Here is a 15,346-nt window from a genome sequence, read left to right as displayed (position 1 = left end):
AGTTTTTAAGAAATACAATATCAAATTATAGCAGAAACACTTTTACCATATGAAGGTAAAGACTTAAATTCTATGACATCTGATAAGTAGGGTATCTGTAATCAATCATCTTCATAAAGTTAAATATACAGCATATAACAAGATTATGCTTTAAGTAAATAAACAAAATACTACAATTGTCTATAATGCTTCCAAAATACTCACTGAAATCTCCAGTAAGAAAAACTCCTTCTGCTCCAGGGGCCCATTCCTTGCAATATACACCACCATCAGCACATCTGTGGACGCCAAATGATTCATAACCTCTGGAAAACTTATCAATACCACCTTCATTCTCTCCAATGTTGTTCAAAGTCTGGTTAAAACGCTTATACCTTTGGAAAAGTGCACAAGAAAGGAAATTGAAAAATTAAATCATCTTCCAGAAAAGCTCCTGTAATTAAGTAGCTGCTTTACTCTAATACAGAAAAAAAAAAAAAGGTATCATTAAGGAGGAATGATGTGAATAACTTCATTTATTGGTAGAAGTTACCTGGTATAATAAAGTCATTCTTATCTCAAATAAATTGAACTAATCCAACATTTTTTCTTTTTCTAATTTCAAGCATCTTGGTATAAGAGAGAAAATATGATGGTTATGTTATTCTATGAGTATTTTAAAATCAGCATTATAGCAACTTCTATGTCTAAATAGTATAGTGAGGAAGTATTCCTACATCTCTCTCCTCTAACCTCTAAAAAATGAAAGAAAAATAATCAAAAACCAGCAAGCAAAATAAAATTACCCTACAGCAGGCTTGGTACACTTTTCCTGTTAAGGAGCAGATAGTCAGTATTTAGGCTTTGCCAGACATACAGTCTCTGTCACAACTACTCAGCTGTGTCTCTGAAGCATGAAATTGGCCACAGATAATATGTAAATAAGTGGGTGTGGCTGTGTTCCAATAATACTTTATTTACAAAAGCAGATGGTGGGGCCAAATTTGGCTTATGGGCTGTAGGTTGCGTAGCCCTACCCTATAGCAACTAAGCATGGAAAGAACATACAACACATCTAATTACCAAAGCTAGTGGCCAGGAGAAGAAACCAAAGATTCTTTTCCAAGCAGGACCAAGAATAACACACAGCTGCTCCTGACCCTCTCCCAGATCCCCAGAGTCCATGTTTAGGACTGGTACGACACAAATATACTAGGTTCACTTATTAGCCCCAGATCTGGGGAGAAGCAAAGTAGGACACAATTGGTAAAACTAGGGAAGTGAAGCATGTGGTAGGTGCTCTCTGTCAGAAATGAAAGTTCCGGAACTATACAAGAATTAAGCAATGCCCATAAACTTCCTTGCACTTCCCTCATACTCTGAGGGGTGTGCAGTAAAAGTCCTAGAAGGATGGCATGAATCCAAATAGGGGACATACAGGGAATATACAAAATCTGAGATCTAACTAATGAAGAACACCTCAACTGAGCTGAACAGAAAAAGAATCTTTCTACAAATGTCTCACACGCTACTTCAACTTAAATAAAACTGAATTCAATAAAAATAAGAGCTGAGAGATTATATGATGAAGAAACAGAATGAGAAGTAAAATGAGACTTCAGACTCAAGGAAATAAAAACAGGAACAAAATACAGCATTAGAAAATAATAAATAAATCAGAATTGGCAAGGAACAAAATGTACATATAACAAAAGTAACAAATTATTAGGTGAATGAACAACTGTAAATTGATATTATTGAGCAGAGAAAAAAAAGACAAAGAAACTGAATATAGTCAAGAGAAGCTGAGACATGCAAAATTGACAAAAATGATCCAAATAAGGATAAATGGTGATTCTGAAGAACAGAACTAAATAAAATAAATATAAAAATATAAAACTGGACAAATTTTCCTATGGAATTAAGTCCATATATTAAAAAGAACACATCACGCTTTAAGAAAAAATTGGAAAACAAACAAATGCACAAACACACACACACACGCATAGCATCTCCCAGTTTAAACTACTGAAATTTAAAGGAGAAAGAAATAATTCTATGGACAACTGATATAAAAAAGTAAGGGGAGGGGGCATTTTTTTTGCAAAGGAACATTATATTAAAGACCAAAAGATAACAAAGCTAAGCCCACACAATTCTGGGAGGCATAAGTAGTAATCTAAGGATATTATATAAGACAAGTTCCTACTTAAGCCTAACAAATTCCTTAAATATTGCCAAATTAAAAAATAATTTAAAGTCTGTGACAATAATGAACCACTCTTGATGGGGAAAAAAGACTACTTTCTATAAAAAATCAGGCAATTAAAAATTAGGCAATTAGACTAAAAACACACACAGAGGAATGGACAGTCACTGTAGCTGAGTGGCTGAGCCGTGAGTCTTTAATTGTAGAACCATGGCTACACAATTGTGCAATCACGTGAATGTGATAATGAAAAAATAATCTCAATTGCCAAGTGAACATTTGATTTATTAAAAAACAAGAGATAAGTGAAAGAGAGATGGAATAAAGCACAAGAGTGGTCAGACATCTATTTGATTTTAACAGAGTTACTCAACATTGACTAAGATTGTCATCATTATTCTTTTTAATCTCTATTAATCTCAGGCACTTTAGGAAACAATATCTCAGCGTAAAGAAAGTTGTATGTGAATTTCAGCCATTTCTTTCATTTTACTTCAGTTTCTTTGCTTAAAATTAAAGTTAAATTTAACACACATTCATTTTCCTCATGTTTTATTATGTTATTCTATCTATCAAGTTATTTATCTATCCTTTTATCTTATACAAGTATATAAAAATATCAAGAATGATGTTCTCTTAATATCAGTGATGATTTTTTTTTGGTGGGGTTTCTATTTACTGTCTCCCTTGAATTGTTCTAATTATTTATAACAAAGAAATATCATTTAAACAAAAATGTTTTTTTCTGAAACTATAAAAATTTTAGATTATCAAAACATCTACATAATCCTATAAAATATTCCATAAGAATTTTACCAGGTATGTAAAACTATGTTTATAAAATTTGAGGAACTGAAATAATTTGAAACAGATCAGTGGAACAAAACTGAGTTCCTGAAATAGCCTTGAACATATAAAGAAATTAAATACATCATAAAAGGACATTTCAAATCAGTAAGAAAAGGATGGCTTACCTAATAAAATACTGGAATCTATCTTAGTTTAAAAAAAGGATCTCTAAAACCAAAACAACTTTGAAAGTTCAAAGTTGTAAATATTAAATTACAAATAAACAAAACCAAGAGTTCACAGAAAAAGAAGTACAAATGGCTAGTAAACACATGAAAAGATGCTCAAATTCATACAAAATTGAAAAAAGTACAAACCTAAATTTCCCAATTCCATTTTCTACCTAACTGACCAATAAACATGACAGTCTATGCAGGCAGAGTGCAGGGCCAGGAAAAAGACATTCCCAGATACTCTTCAATGGAATATAAATTAGAGAACAATTTGGCATCAGCCATGAAAATTTCAGAATCACATTCTTTAACTAATTAACTCCATTTTTAGAAATTTATCCCTTGGATATATATCTATCACACAAAGAAGCAAAGACTCTATGTGTACAATGATAATCATTATCCATTATTTAAAATACCAAACCATGTAAAATAACCTACCTGTTCAACAAAAGAGATTGGCTGAATTAACTGTAGAACATCCAAACAACAAATTACACATGATCCATTTGGTAGAATGAGGTAGAGAGAAATGTGCTAATATGGAAAGAGCCCCAAGATAGACAGCTTAGGGGAAAAAGTTACAGAGCAGTGTTTCACAAAGCATCTATTTATATCAAGAAATATACACACAGCTACGGATGGCACGCAGATGGTATAGTCAAAGGGTCTCTTCCTCTGCACCAGAGGTGGGATTACAATGGGCTACGGCAGGCAGGAGCCTTAAGCCTCCCTAGTCCCACCACATGCACCACATTTGCTTCTAAGACAAGGAGAGATACAGCACAGAATTTGATCAGTGAAGCACAGTACCAATGGGAGTGGTACATATGGGTGGAATATTTCATGTATGACCACCTTTTGTACCATACATATAACACATAAATACATATGCCTACCTGTGAGCACATATGCCCATGGTTTTATAAAAATGCAAATTATATGTAATCAATTATTTGAAACAAATTAACTTTTAATAAAATGATATAACCCCAGTCTCACTGGCAGTCCTTACTCCAGGGGACGCAAACTGAACCACCCACAGGAGCCAGACAGGTATCATAAATACTAGGAGCTGGTCCCTCACAAGAAACATAAAAGGGCAAGCCTAATAATAAAAGAATGACCAATGAGGCTGGCCTTAGAGTATGGAAAACAATCCAGAAGGGACTTAGGCGAGATGGAGAGCACAAAACCCATCGAAAAGTGACACTATCTATTTAAAAGCTATTGTTACCAAACATTTGCCAAATCAAGTAATTATTCAAGAATAAAAAAATTCCAGATTTTTCTATAAACTTTCCCTAATTTAACACTGGCAACTGTGTCAAAATGTTTCAAATACTGAGCTGAACCAAAACAAACAAACAAAAAACAAAAAAAACCCTCAATCTATAGATCTAATGAGAAACTGGTATGCAAACTCTCATACTCTCCAGAAAATGACTTTTACCTCTTACAGTTATCATTCAGCTATAGTGTATGGAAATTCTAATCTACATTAAACAACATAAGCAACAACATTCAATAAAACAATCCAACAGTAAGGAACAATCAACAAAGAAATCTAGAGTTAGGGTTAAAAAAAAAATAATAATACAGACATACATAACATCATAAAAAAATACTGATTTTTTAAAAAACCATCAACTTTGAGAGGGCACATAAATGTGGCAATAATTTTATTGTCAATGTGGTTATAATATTTTTAAAACATAATTTTAGATTTATTTAAAGTTTAAGTTTAAAAAGTAATCATTCGTAAGAAGTTTCACAGGATATGTACAAATGTCCTATTTATTAAAAATTGAACAGAAACAGGATTATAGCATGATTTTACTTTAACTAAATATCTTGACTTCCTCAAGGTCAGCCCTATAGCTCTGCTACAGAAATACACATTCCACTTTGAAATCACTGTGGCTCGAAAAAGAAAGTGCCTGAGGATACAGCAAGCTCATCATGCCTGTGCCCTCTCCTACTACAGTCGTCTCTCTTAATATTCTGCTATGAATTTACAGAATATTTAAAAACTGGGTCAAATTCTTGGTAACCAAGAACATAAAATGAAGTTAGTATTGCAACTAGCATTTTGTACAGATATAAAAATATTATCAGATTTGATCTCTACATTGATGTTTCTAATCCTCTTTTTAGAACTAAAGGAATAGGGGCACAGATAAATATGCAAGCTGCCCAAGGTCAAGAAGGTAATAAGCAACAGAGATATAGCATCATTCATCACAAAATGTATACCTTAAGTAAATCAAGAGACAAGAATCTCAAATTAAAAGTCAAATTTTCCTTTTAAAGAAAGCCCTTTAGTGAAGTAAGCCAGAAAGAGAAAGAAAAATACCATATGAGATCGCTCATATGTGGAATCTGAAGAAAAAAAACTAGAACATAAATACAAAACAGAAACAGACTCATAGACATAGAATACAAACTTGTGGTTGCCAAGTGGGAGGAGGGTGGGAAGGGACAGACTGGGATTTCAAAATGTAGAATAGATAAACAAGATTATACTGTATAGCACAGGGAAATATATACAAGATCTTGTGGTAGCTCACAGTGAAAAAAAAAAGTGACAATGAATATATGTATGATCATCTATAACTGAAAAATTGTGCTCTACACTGGAAATGGACACAACATTGTAAAATGACTATAACTCAATAAAAAATGTTAAAAAAAAAGAAAGTTCTTTATGTTTTACTCATAAAGCTACTAATCTTAATAATTAATCTTAAATAATGGTTAATCTTAATAATTAAGAGAATCAGCTAAGTCTCTAGAAATAAACAGTGTAAGTTCAAATCCTGACTGTTATATACTATATGTGACCTTGAACAAATCACTTAACCTCCTTTTCCTTAATTTCTTCCCCTGTTAAGTGGGGGAACCACATAGTTTATAAGGAATCAATGAAATCATACTAGGAGTCATCCCCACAGTAGTCAGCAAGCACTTGATAATTGTAAGCTGTAACTTTTCACCACCTCAGTGCCAGGCAATGCTGTAATATATTTTTTAATTTATTAATTTTTTTAACTTATAATATTTGTTTAGACTTTAATGTGCATGTTAATTATTAGCAAACATGAGGGATTATTTCTCCTTAAATTCCAAAAGTGTTTGAGAACCCTTATCATTTCTTCCTGCTGTGAAAAATTGCAAATATAGGCAATATAGGCATATTAAGACATAACACATACTAGGTACTCCATCTTAACTTGAATGTACGGATTATAAAACATTTGGAAGAAAGTTTTAAAAATTGGATTGATCGGGGGTGGGAGGGAATAGTCACTTTAGGAAAGTAACAAAAGATAAATTCAGAAAAAAAATGAAACAGACTAAAATCTTTGTTCTCCTATAAGACAGTTCATCCTAGATCTGTACTGAAGTTCTAATTTCAGGCAAGGTCTGAACACAGGAGATAGGTCAGGGAAGAAGGATCATACCTTATCTGGAAATGCCTAGGATGTACAATTCTTTCTCAAGTGCTTCTGAGTGGGCCTGAAATCCTAGGAAGCCATGGGGGAAATCCTTTCCTTGCTAGCTTAATTCTCAAGATTTTATATTGTCATCTGCTTCCTAGGGGAAACTTAGATTAGAGGCAAGAAAAAGCACAGAAGTAAAAAAAAAAAAGCTCAACAGAAATTTTTAATAACTAAAAATGGGGAAATAAGGTTAAAGGAGGGAGGAATGGAATTTTTTTTGAAAGAAAAAAGTATCTTTTTAAATCAGCCTTTAAAAAGACCTCAAGGTGACTAGCAAAAACTTTCTTCTTGAAGCAAAAAATATCTGCAATGTACAAAATTATCTACCTGTTAAGTCTGTCAAATAGAAGAATGGGCATTTGAGACTTTAAAGTGAATAGTTTCTGTGCCTTAATCAAGGATAAGTATTCAACAACAACAAAAAACACAGCATCTTTATTACAGGGTAAAAATTACTTATTGTATGCTAATGATTCAGTTACATAAAATTAGATTCTTTCTTTAAGAACATCAGTCCAACAGAAGACTGTTCAACTCAGGACAGGATAGGGCTGAGATAAGCAAGTGTTAATACAAGAATAAGCAAGACAACAGAAGGAACTACTGGGAGAAGAGATTAGAGAAGGCTTCAAAAAGTGGCTGGCATTTGTGCTATACCTTGAAGGATGAGTAGTATATTTTGACAGTTGGAGAAAAGACAAGAGAAGAACATTACATGTGTAAAAATGAAGGTGGTTCTTGTGGCCATGATGACTAGCTGCATGTGGCCAGAGCAGGAGGATGGATAGAAATCTAGTGGTCAGTCAGGATGAAAAGATGGTTTTCAGTTAGATAATAAATTAAATAAAAAATAAAAACCTTTAGGACTTTACAGAGGAGTGGGAGGGTACAGCTTAGTGGTAGAGTACATGCTTAGCATGCACAAGGTCCTGGGTTCAATCCCCAGTACCTCCATTAAATAAACCTAATTACCTCCCCCCACCCACCCCCAAAAAAAGTTAATATAAGAGAATGTGACAATGAATGTATGTACGTTCATGTATAACTGAAAAATTGTGCTCTACACTGGAACTTGACGCAACATTGTAAAATGACTATAACCCAATAAAAAAAATACACACACAAAAAAAGTTAATATAAAAAAAATTTTTAAAAAAGACTTGACAGAGGAGACAACTAATACAATCAGAGACATGCTTTAAAGGGAGCAGTATGAAGGATGAATTTCAGTAGGCAGAATCCGGAGATTAATGAAGTCTTTATTAAGTAGACTGAACAGGGTTTTGTGGATTCTTTTGTTATATAAGACTGAGCAATGAAAATAATTTAAAAATTGATATCATAGTAGACATAGTTTCTTATTTTTGAATGTTGTTCCTTATTTTTAAATATTTCAATGTATTAATAAATAAATACATAATTTTCAAAATTTCATTTAAAATTTTACTGACATTTCTCATCTGTATCCAAGTTAACATACACTCTAAACTTCATTTATCAGGCAACAGTAAAAATGGGGCCATTTAATTAAAAGTGACAAACAAGGGTTGGTAAAATCTACCCATTTATTCCACAAATATTACTAAGCATCTACTATATATTTAGTTATGCTAGTCACTGAGAACATAGAGAAGAAAGACATTAGAGACTCTATGCCTTCAAGACATTCTTTATTACACTAAAGAGATAATAGAGCAAAAAACAAAGGGCGAGAAAGCATAGTATAAGGCACTTATAATGGTTTATAACCCAAAAACAGAAGTATAATGTAAATTCCACAAAGACAAGGAAAATTATCTGTTTTGCACATTGATGTATACAAGCACCTAAAATAGTGGCACATATTAAGCACTCAATGAACAAATATTTAGTGAGCACCTATTACTTGCCAGACTGTGGTAGGCAATTGTGATAAAATGGTTTGATTTAGGTTTAAGATTAGGATTATTATGCCTGAATTTGAATCCCAATCCTACCTCTTAACTGTACCTAAGACTAAATTTTCAATCGGAAATGAGAATAACAGAACATATTTCATAAGATAATCAAATGATAATCAAATGAGGTAACATACCTAAAATGCTTAGCATATTATCTTTCACATGAAATGATGAATAAACACAATATTAGGACAATTAATATATTCAATACAATTGCCGGATTTGAAAGCAACATAGAAAAATCAATAGCCTTTTAAAATATAAGAAAGATACAATCCACTCTAACTGTATGAGATCAATTGCTCACTCAGTCCCACTGGCCCTCCAGGATTTGTGCACTCATTTGACTGGAACTATGAAGGCTATAGCTTGCAAGCAGCTCCTGGAAGAGGCCAGGCATTACAACTGGGATGTGTGGAGAAAAAAAGGCCAAAGTTTTAAAGGGACACACTTTAATCCATGAGATAGAAAATGGGAAGCAGTCCTCAGATAAATCCCTAACTCTTGCTCCTGTAGGTCCTGTGTGACTAAACAACCAAGTTTGTAAGGAAATACATGATCTCACATAGGACGTTGATTCACTGACTTGGATGTTCTATCAAGATCAAACGTATGGAGCTAGAAAAGTAAATAGGAAACCAGGGTAGATGATGGCCCAGTCAAGACACCTATTGTTGCCAGAAGCCAAAACACATCCCCCTCAGCAGTCAGTGCTACTTAAGAAGAATGCAGACTATTCTGTGCTTTAGGTCTATTCTGGAGAACTGATAAAAACTGAGTGGAAGACCATTCATTCCCATCAATCTCACTTCTACTCAAACTGATAGTAACATGCATGTCTGTGGTTTTTAATTCAAGTAGCTTTTCTATCACAACCCTATGTTCATAAGATTTGGGACGAGATGTTAAAGAAATGAGTTCTTTCACACAAGAAATCAGTCTAAGACTAATTGGTATGGACCACGTACTACGTTCCAGGCATGACACACTATAGAAAGGACTTCAGATTTTAGAAATAAAGGATTGGGTTCTATTGCTAGGCCCATTAGCAAACTGACCTTAGATTTTTCACTTAATGATCTCAGAGTTTCAGCCTCCTCATTTATAAAACAGGAAGATAATGCCACTGACATCAGGATTATCATGCTTATATATTACTGGTCCACCAAAAATAAATTACTTTATGGCATACCTCATCTTTCCTTTTTTTTCAGACAAGAAATCAAGAGATTTCTAAGTAGAAAACAAAAACAAAAACCTTGAAAAAATACAATAGTTATATCATGCTCATAATAGTACAGTAATAAAATTTAAATGTTAATTCAGTCACAACCAAACATTAAGTGCATTACTAATTTTAACCTTTTGTAAAAAATCTTACTTATTTTGTACCACCTCTAAAACATAATTAAATGTACTGTAGACAATCAGATAAAAATCTATCCTCAGATCATACTTAAGAGTAAATAATTGATTTCTTATTTTTTGATGTTAAAGAATAAAAACTATTTAAATAATAATTTTGTACTTACTTGGCCTGAAGTTAGAAGTAATTTTGGCTACTTTGAGTTTCCAATTAATAAAATTTATAGAGAAATTATGATTATGTAGAAATCATTCAATCTTACTTTTTGGGAAGAGGAGAATGAGGTCAATTCAAAACTGTTAAAAGTTAACTTTTGTTTATTTTTATTTATATTTTTGGGGGGGAGTAATTAGTTTTATTTATTTTTTTGATGGAGGTACTGGGGATTGAACCTAGGACCTTTTCCGGGCCAAGCTCATGCTCTACCACTGAGTTACATCTTCCTCCCTAAAAGTTAACTTTTAAAAGTGAAAGTTGCTACTATTTAAAATTGTGTCCTGAAAGTAAATGATGGCTATTATTTATTAAATGTTCTTTCTTAATTCTGGTACTAGGCCATAGAGTTGAGGGGTGGAGGGAGATCATGGCTGAGATCCTAACAGATCTAAATCCTTCAGAACCAAAAACATAAAATGTTCTTATTCAATTAATGAAAAACTAAAAATACTTCACTTGGTGGTATTACTTAGAAAGCCCTATACAACTCCATATTTATTTTAATAATGTAAGTGTTTATGTCTAGAATCCAACATTTAGGATAATGGAAATGACACTTAATGACACAACTAAAAGAATCTGCTATACAGCCATTAATGTAAACATATTTTGAATTTTTAACAGATTAATTAATTAGAATAAATTAACAAAATGTAGCTAGAAATTAATTTTAATCACTGTGTCTTGTCTCTTGGCTGCAAACAAATTAATAATATATTGCCCTTGCAGTTTACCAAGGTATGATTAATGGTCAATATTAAAATTTCTGGGGTCTTCTGGCAATGTAAAAACCTGACTGCCTAACTAGAAAAAAAAAATCATCTGAATGTAATAAATCAGAATTACTGAAGGTAAGCCCTGTGAGATGGCCCATCTGGTCAGGCCTGGAAGTGTCAAGCATTGTCCCAAGCACTTTAAGCAGCCAGCCTCTTTATCAGCCACTCTCTTTCCGGTCACGCTTCTGTTCACGTCTTTGCTACATGCTCTGCTGATTACCTTGGAAAAGGGCAATGCTGTAACTGTTCAACTGACCTTTCAGTTTATTTTCTCTTGTGTAATATGAAACATGAGCTAACACAGTCTTAGTCTACTGATTTTTAGGAAGAAATCTAGCTTAATGTTTCAACAGTTCTTGGCTCAAATAGCACTCTGCTCTGTGGTCAGGTTTCTCTTTTTGGAAAAATTACATGGCAAAGACCAGAGGTTGGGGCTAGAGAGGGGCTTTAGGTCTTCTACAATGTAAACCACAGCCTGCACAATAGCTATGCTCCTGAGAATGTGTGGGCAACCAACCTGCCGGAAAGCAATTCTAATCTTTTAAATCACTAGGAGAAACTTGTTCTTAATATAATTCATTGTATCAATAAATAGATTAAAAGCCATGATGGTTATGTCCTTTTGTCTTTTAATATGAAGGCCATTGTTACTCAAACATTCTCAAAAATTCTACAGTCACTAAAAGGAAGTATGATGAGTACAGATGAAGAAACAAGAGGTTAAGCAATTTTTGCCCAAGGACACACAGTTATTAAGTGGGTGAAGCTAGAAGATAAATCCAAGACTTTGCTTCCAGAGTATCTGCACTTCATTGGTACTCATAATAGTACACAACAAACTCTGCAGTTTACAGTTTTCCAGCTGCTTTGGACTTCTATACTAAATTTACATTATCTGTTACTTAGTATTTGTGAAATAATTTTCACATGGTAAATTTTTGATAAAAAAAACTTCTATTATACGTTAGAAAGTTGCAAATGCTCAAAAATAGAACCATCAGAAAACACACTTAAAAAAATTAAAACTTGTCGTATTTACACTAACTAAACAAAACGACAAAGCATTTTTTCCCTATTTTACTGTTTAAAGTCTAACAAAAAACAAATTCACACTGGTGCTGATTCTAATTGCCCAGAGAATTTTATCTGAAAGCAGGTATATCTGTCACAATGAACCTGAATTAACTGAGTTAAAGCAAAATATGCAAAAAGTACTATTTACACCCCTGAAGTATAGTTTCAAACCAAATGGTCATTATACGAATTATAAGATAAAAACTAATGAACACTAATTTTTCATCTACAGATCACCAAAAATCAGAAAGCTTATATATTGGCATGTGGCAAATGAACAAACCCAATCTCACTTTTGAATTTATTAAATACAGCCAGAGAAACATGGACTTTATCTTCGTGAACATTTTTATATTAGGAACAGGATAAATGAATCAATTTTCACTTTGACAATGGCACAGGACACACTATACTAATATATATCAAAGAATCCTAGGAGATATATATATATATATAAATTTTATATATATATATATAATTTCCAACAAAAAATCCACATCTTTTGGACTAAATCGCCATGAAATATCAAAGGTCTATCAAACACCCTGACAGATTTTTGCCTTTACTGAGGGAGACAAAGGTTTCAAAATTCTGTCAGCTACAAAACCAAAAGATCAAAGAGCTTTCATAGTGACTCCTAACATATTGGCAAGTTCTCTTTTAAGTTATAAAAATCCAAGTTTCATATCTATATCCATCTATCTATGTGTACACACACACACACACACATTTCTTTTTTACATCCAATGTCCCAAACAGAATAGGTATGAAAGCACAGAATAGTTTGGCAAGTAGAGTAGTCTACTATATTGTCTGCATGTCTCAGTTTATTATTTTTATTCTTTTAAATATTTACCCAAATTGAGATTGAGGTAAAGGATTTAAATATTACTGAGCAATAATACTCTGTAGGCTTTGTAATGAAGTGCAGATGTAAAATAACATTTATAAATATCACTTACCTATATTAGCAAGAGTCTTTGCACCAAATTAAACTACCATAACCAAGACCATAATGCTGTAAGTAGATTTGAAACAAAACTCAAAGTTAAATTCCATTCAAGTACAGCTAAATCTGTTTGCTAATAATGCCACCCTGATCCTTAACTTAGTAGCCTATTCAGCATCACTAAATGGAAACTTTAAGTTCATCTAGAACTCTTATTGCTTCTGGGCCACTGTTTTCCTACTCAGTGTTCTCAAAATGCTCTGGCCAGATCACATAGTAGTACTGATAATTAAAGCCTGCTCATAATCAAAACTACTGGACTTGACAACTCACATAAGCTCCTCATTACTCAGAGATCAACCTTTCCCAAGGCTGGGTTCACAAAGAGCTTTGACCAAATTGCCCCAATGGTATAATCATACACTATTATAAGCTTCTCTGCTGACACTTTATCCCACCACATTATAGATGCCATAAAGCCAAGGATTACCTTTTGTTTAATTTTATATTCTCAACATCTAGTACAGCATCCATTAAGAATGGGGATTGAACAAATGGTTCTCTCAATACGTTTCATCATGGAGTATCTATAATAGTAGAAAATGTCAACAACCTGTGGTGATTTCAGTGATAACTGCTACCTATTATGGAGCACCTACTATGTGCTAAGTGCTCTACAAACAATATCTCATTCAATTCTCTCAATTCTATGTGTTGAGAATTCTATACTTATTACACAAATGAAGTACCCAAAGATCAGACATGTTAAGTAACTTGACCAAGATCACCCCCCAAATTATTGGCAGAACCAGAATTTTAAAACATCTCTTTTTTTTTTAACATTTTTTATTGATTTATAATCATTTTACAATGTTGTGTCAAATTCCAGTGTTCAGCACAATTTTTCAGTTATTCATGGACATATACACACTCATTGTCACATTTTTTTCTCTGTGAGTTATCATAACATTTTGTGTATATTTCCCTGTGCTATACAGTGTAGTCTATTCTACAATTTTGAAATCCCAGTCTATCCCTTCCCACCCTCCACCCCCCAGTAACCACAAGTCTGTATTCTCTGTCTGTGAGTCTATTTCTGTCCTTTATTTACGCTTTGTTTTTGTTTGTTTGTTTGTTTTTGTTTTTGTTTTTTAGATTCCACATATGTGCAATCTCATATGGTATTTTTCTTTCTCTTTCTGGCTTACTTCACTTAGAATGACATTCTCCAGGAGCATCCATGTTGCTGCAAATGGCATTATGTTGTCGGTTTTTATGGCTGAGTAGTATTCCATTGTATAAATATACCACCACTTCTTTATCCAGTCACCTGTTGATGGACATTTAGGCTGTTTCCATGTTTTGGCTATTGTAAATAGTGCTGCTATGAACATTGGGGTGCAGGTGTCATCCTGAAGTAGATTTCCTTCTGGATACAAGCCCAGGAGTGGGATTCCTGGGTCATAGAGTAAGTCTATTCCTAGTCTTTTGAGGAATCTCCACACTGTTTTCCATAGTGGCTGCACCAAACTGCATTCCCACCAGCAGTGTAGGAGGGTTCCCCTTTCTCCACAGCCTCTCCAGCATTTGTCATTTGTGGATTTTTGAATGACGGCCATTCTGACTGGTGTGAGGTGATACCTCATTGTAGTTTTGATTTGCATTTCTCTGATAATTAGTGATATTGAGCATTTTTTCATGTGCTTTTTGATCATTTGTATGTCTTCCTTGGAGAATTGCTTGTTTAGGTCTTCTGCCCATTTTTGGATTGGGTTGTTTATTTTTTTCTTATTGAGTCATATGAGCTGCTTATATATTCTGGAGATCAAGCCTCTGTCGGTTTCACTTGCAAAAATTTTCTCCCATTCCGTAGGTTTTCTTCTTGTTTTACTTCTGGTTTCCTTTGCTGTGCAGAAGCTTGTAAGTTTCCATTAGGTCCCATTTGTTTATTCTTGCTTTTATTTCTTCTAGGAGAAAATTTTTGAGATGTATGTCAGATAATGTTTTGCCTGTTTTCCTCTAGGAGGTTTATTGTATCTTGTCTTATGTTTAAATAAGTCTTTAATCCATTTTGAGTTGATTTTTGTATATGGTGTAAGGGAGTGTTCTAGCTTCATTGTTTTACATGCTGCTGTCCAGTTTTCCCAACACCATTTGCTGAAGAGACTGTCTTTATTCCATTGTATATTCTTGCCTCCTTTGTCGAAGATGAGTTGACCAAAAGTTGGTGGGTTCATTTCTGGGCTCTCTATTCTGTTCCATTGGTCTATATGTCTGTTTTGGTACCAATACCATGCTGTCTTGATGACTGT

At 33.4% G+C, this 15,346-nt stretch overlaps 1 protein-coding gene across 2 annotated transcripts in view; it reads right to left on the bottom strand.

Annotated features, from left to right (window-relative positions):
• The window catches only part of GBE1 (1,4-alpha-glucan branching enzyme 1), a 243,316-nt gene that overhangs the window by 189,726 nt on the left and 38,244 nt on the right, over nucleotides 1-15,346 (bottom strand). Inside the window, exon 2 of one of the 2 annotated variants that reach the window (XM_031457686.2) lies at nucleotides 205-374. The exons of the other annotated variant lie outside the window; for it this stretch is intronic. Coding sequence (XP_031313546.1) covers nucleotides 205-374 — 170 coding nt within the window. The remainder of the gene's footprint in view (nucleotides 1-204; nucleotides 375-15,346) is intronic. 2 annotated transcript variants of the gene reach the window in all.

The sequence above is a fragment of the Camelus dromedarius genome, chromosome 2 (genome assembly GCF_036321535.1).
Source record: "Camelus dromedarius isolate mCamDro1 chromosome 2, mCamDro1.pat, whole genome shotgun sequence".
Taxonomy (NCBI): Eukaryota; Metazoa; Chordata; class Mammalia; order Artiodactyla; family Camelidae; genus Camelus; species Camelus dromedarius.
Note: the sequence above shows the minus strand (reverse complement) of the source record. Positions and strands in the feature narration are given on the sequence as shown.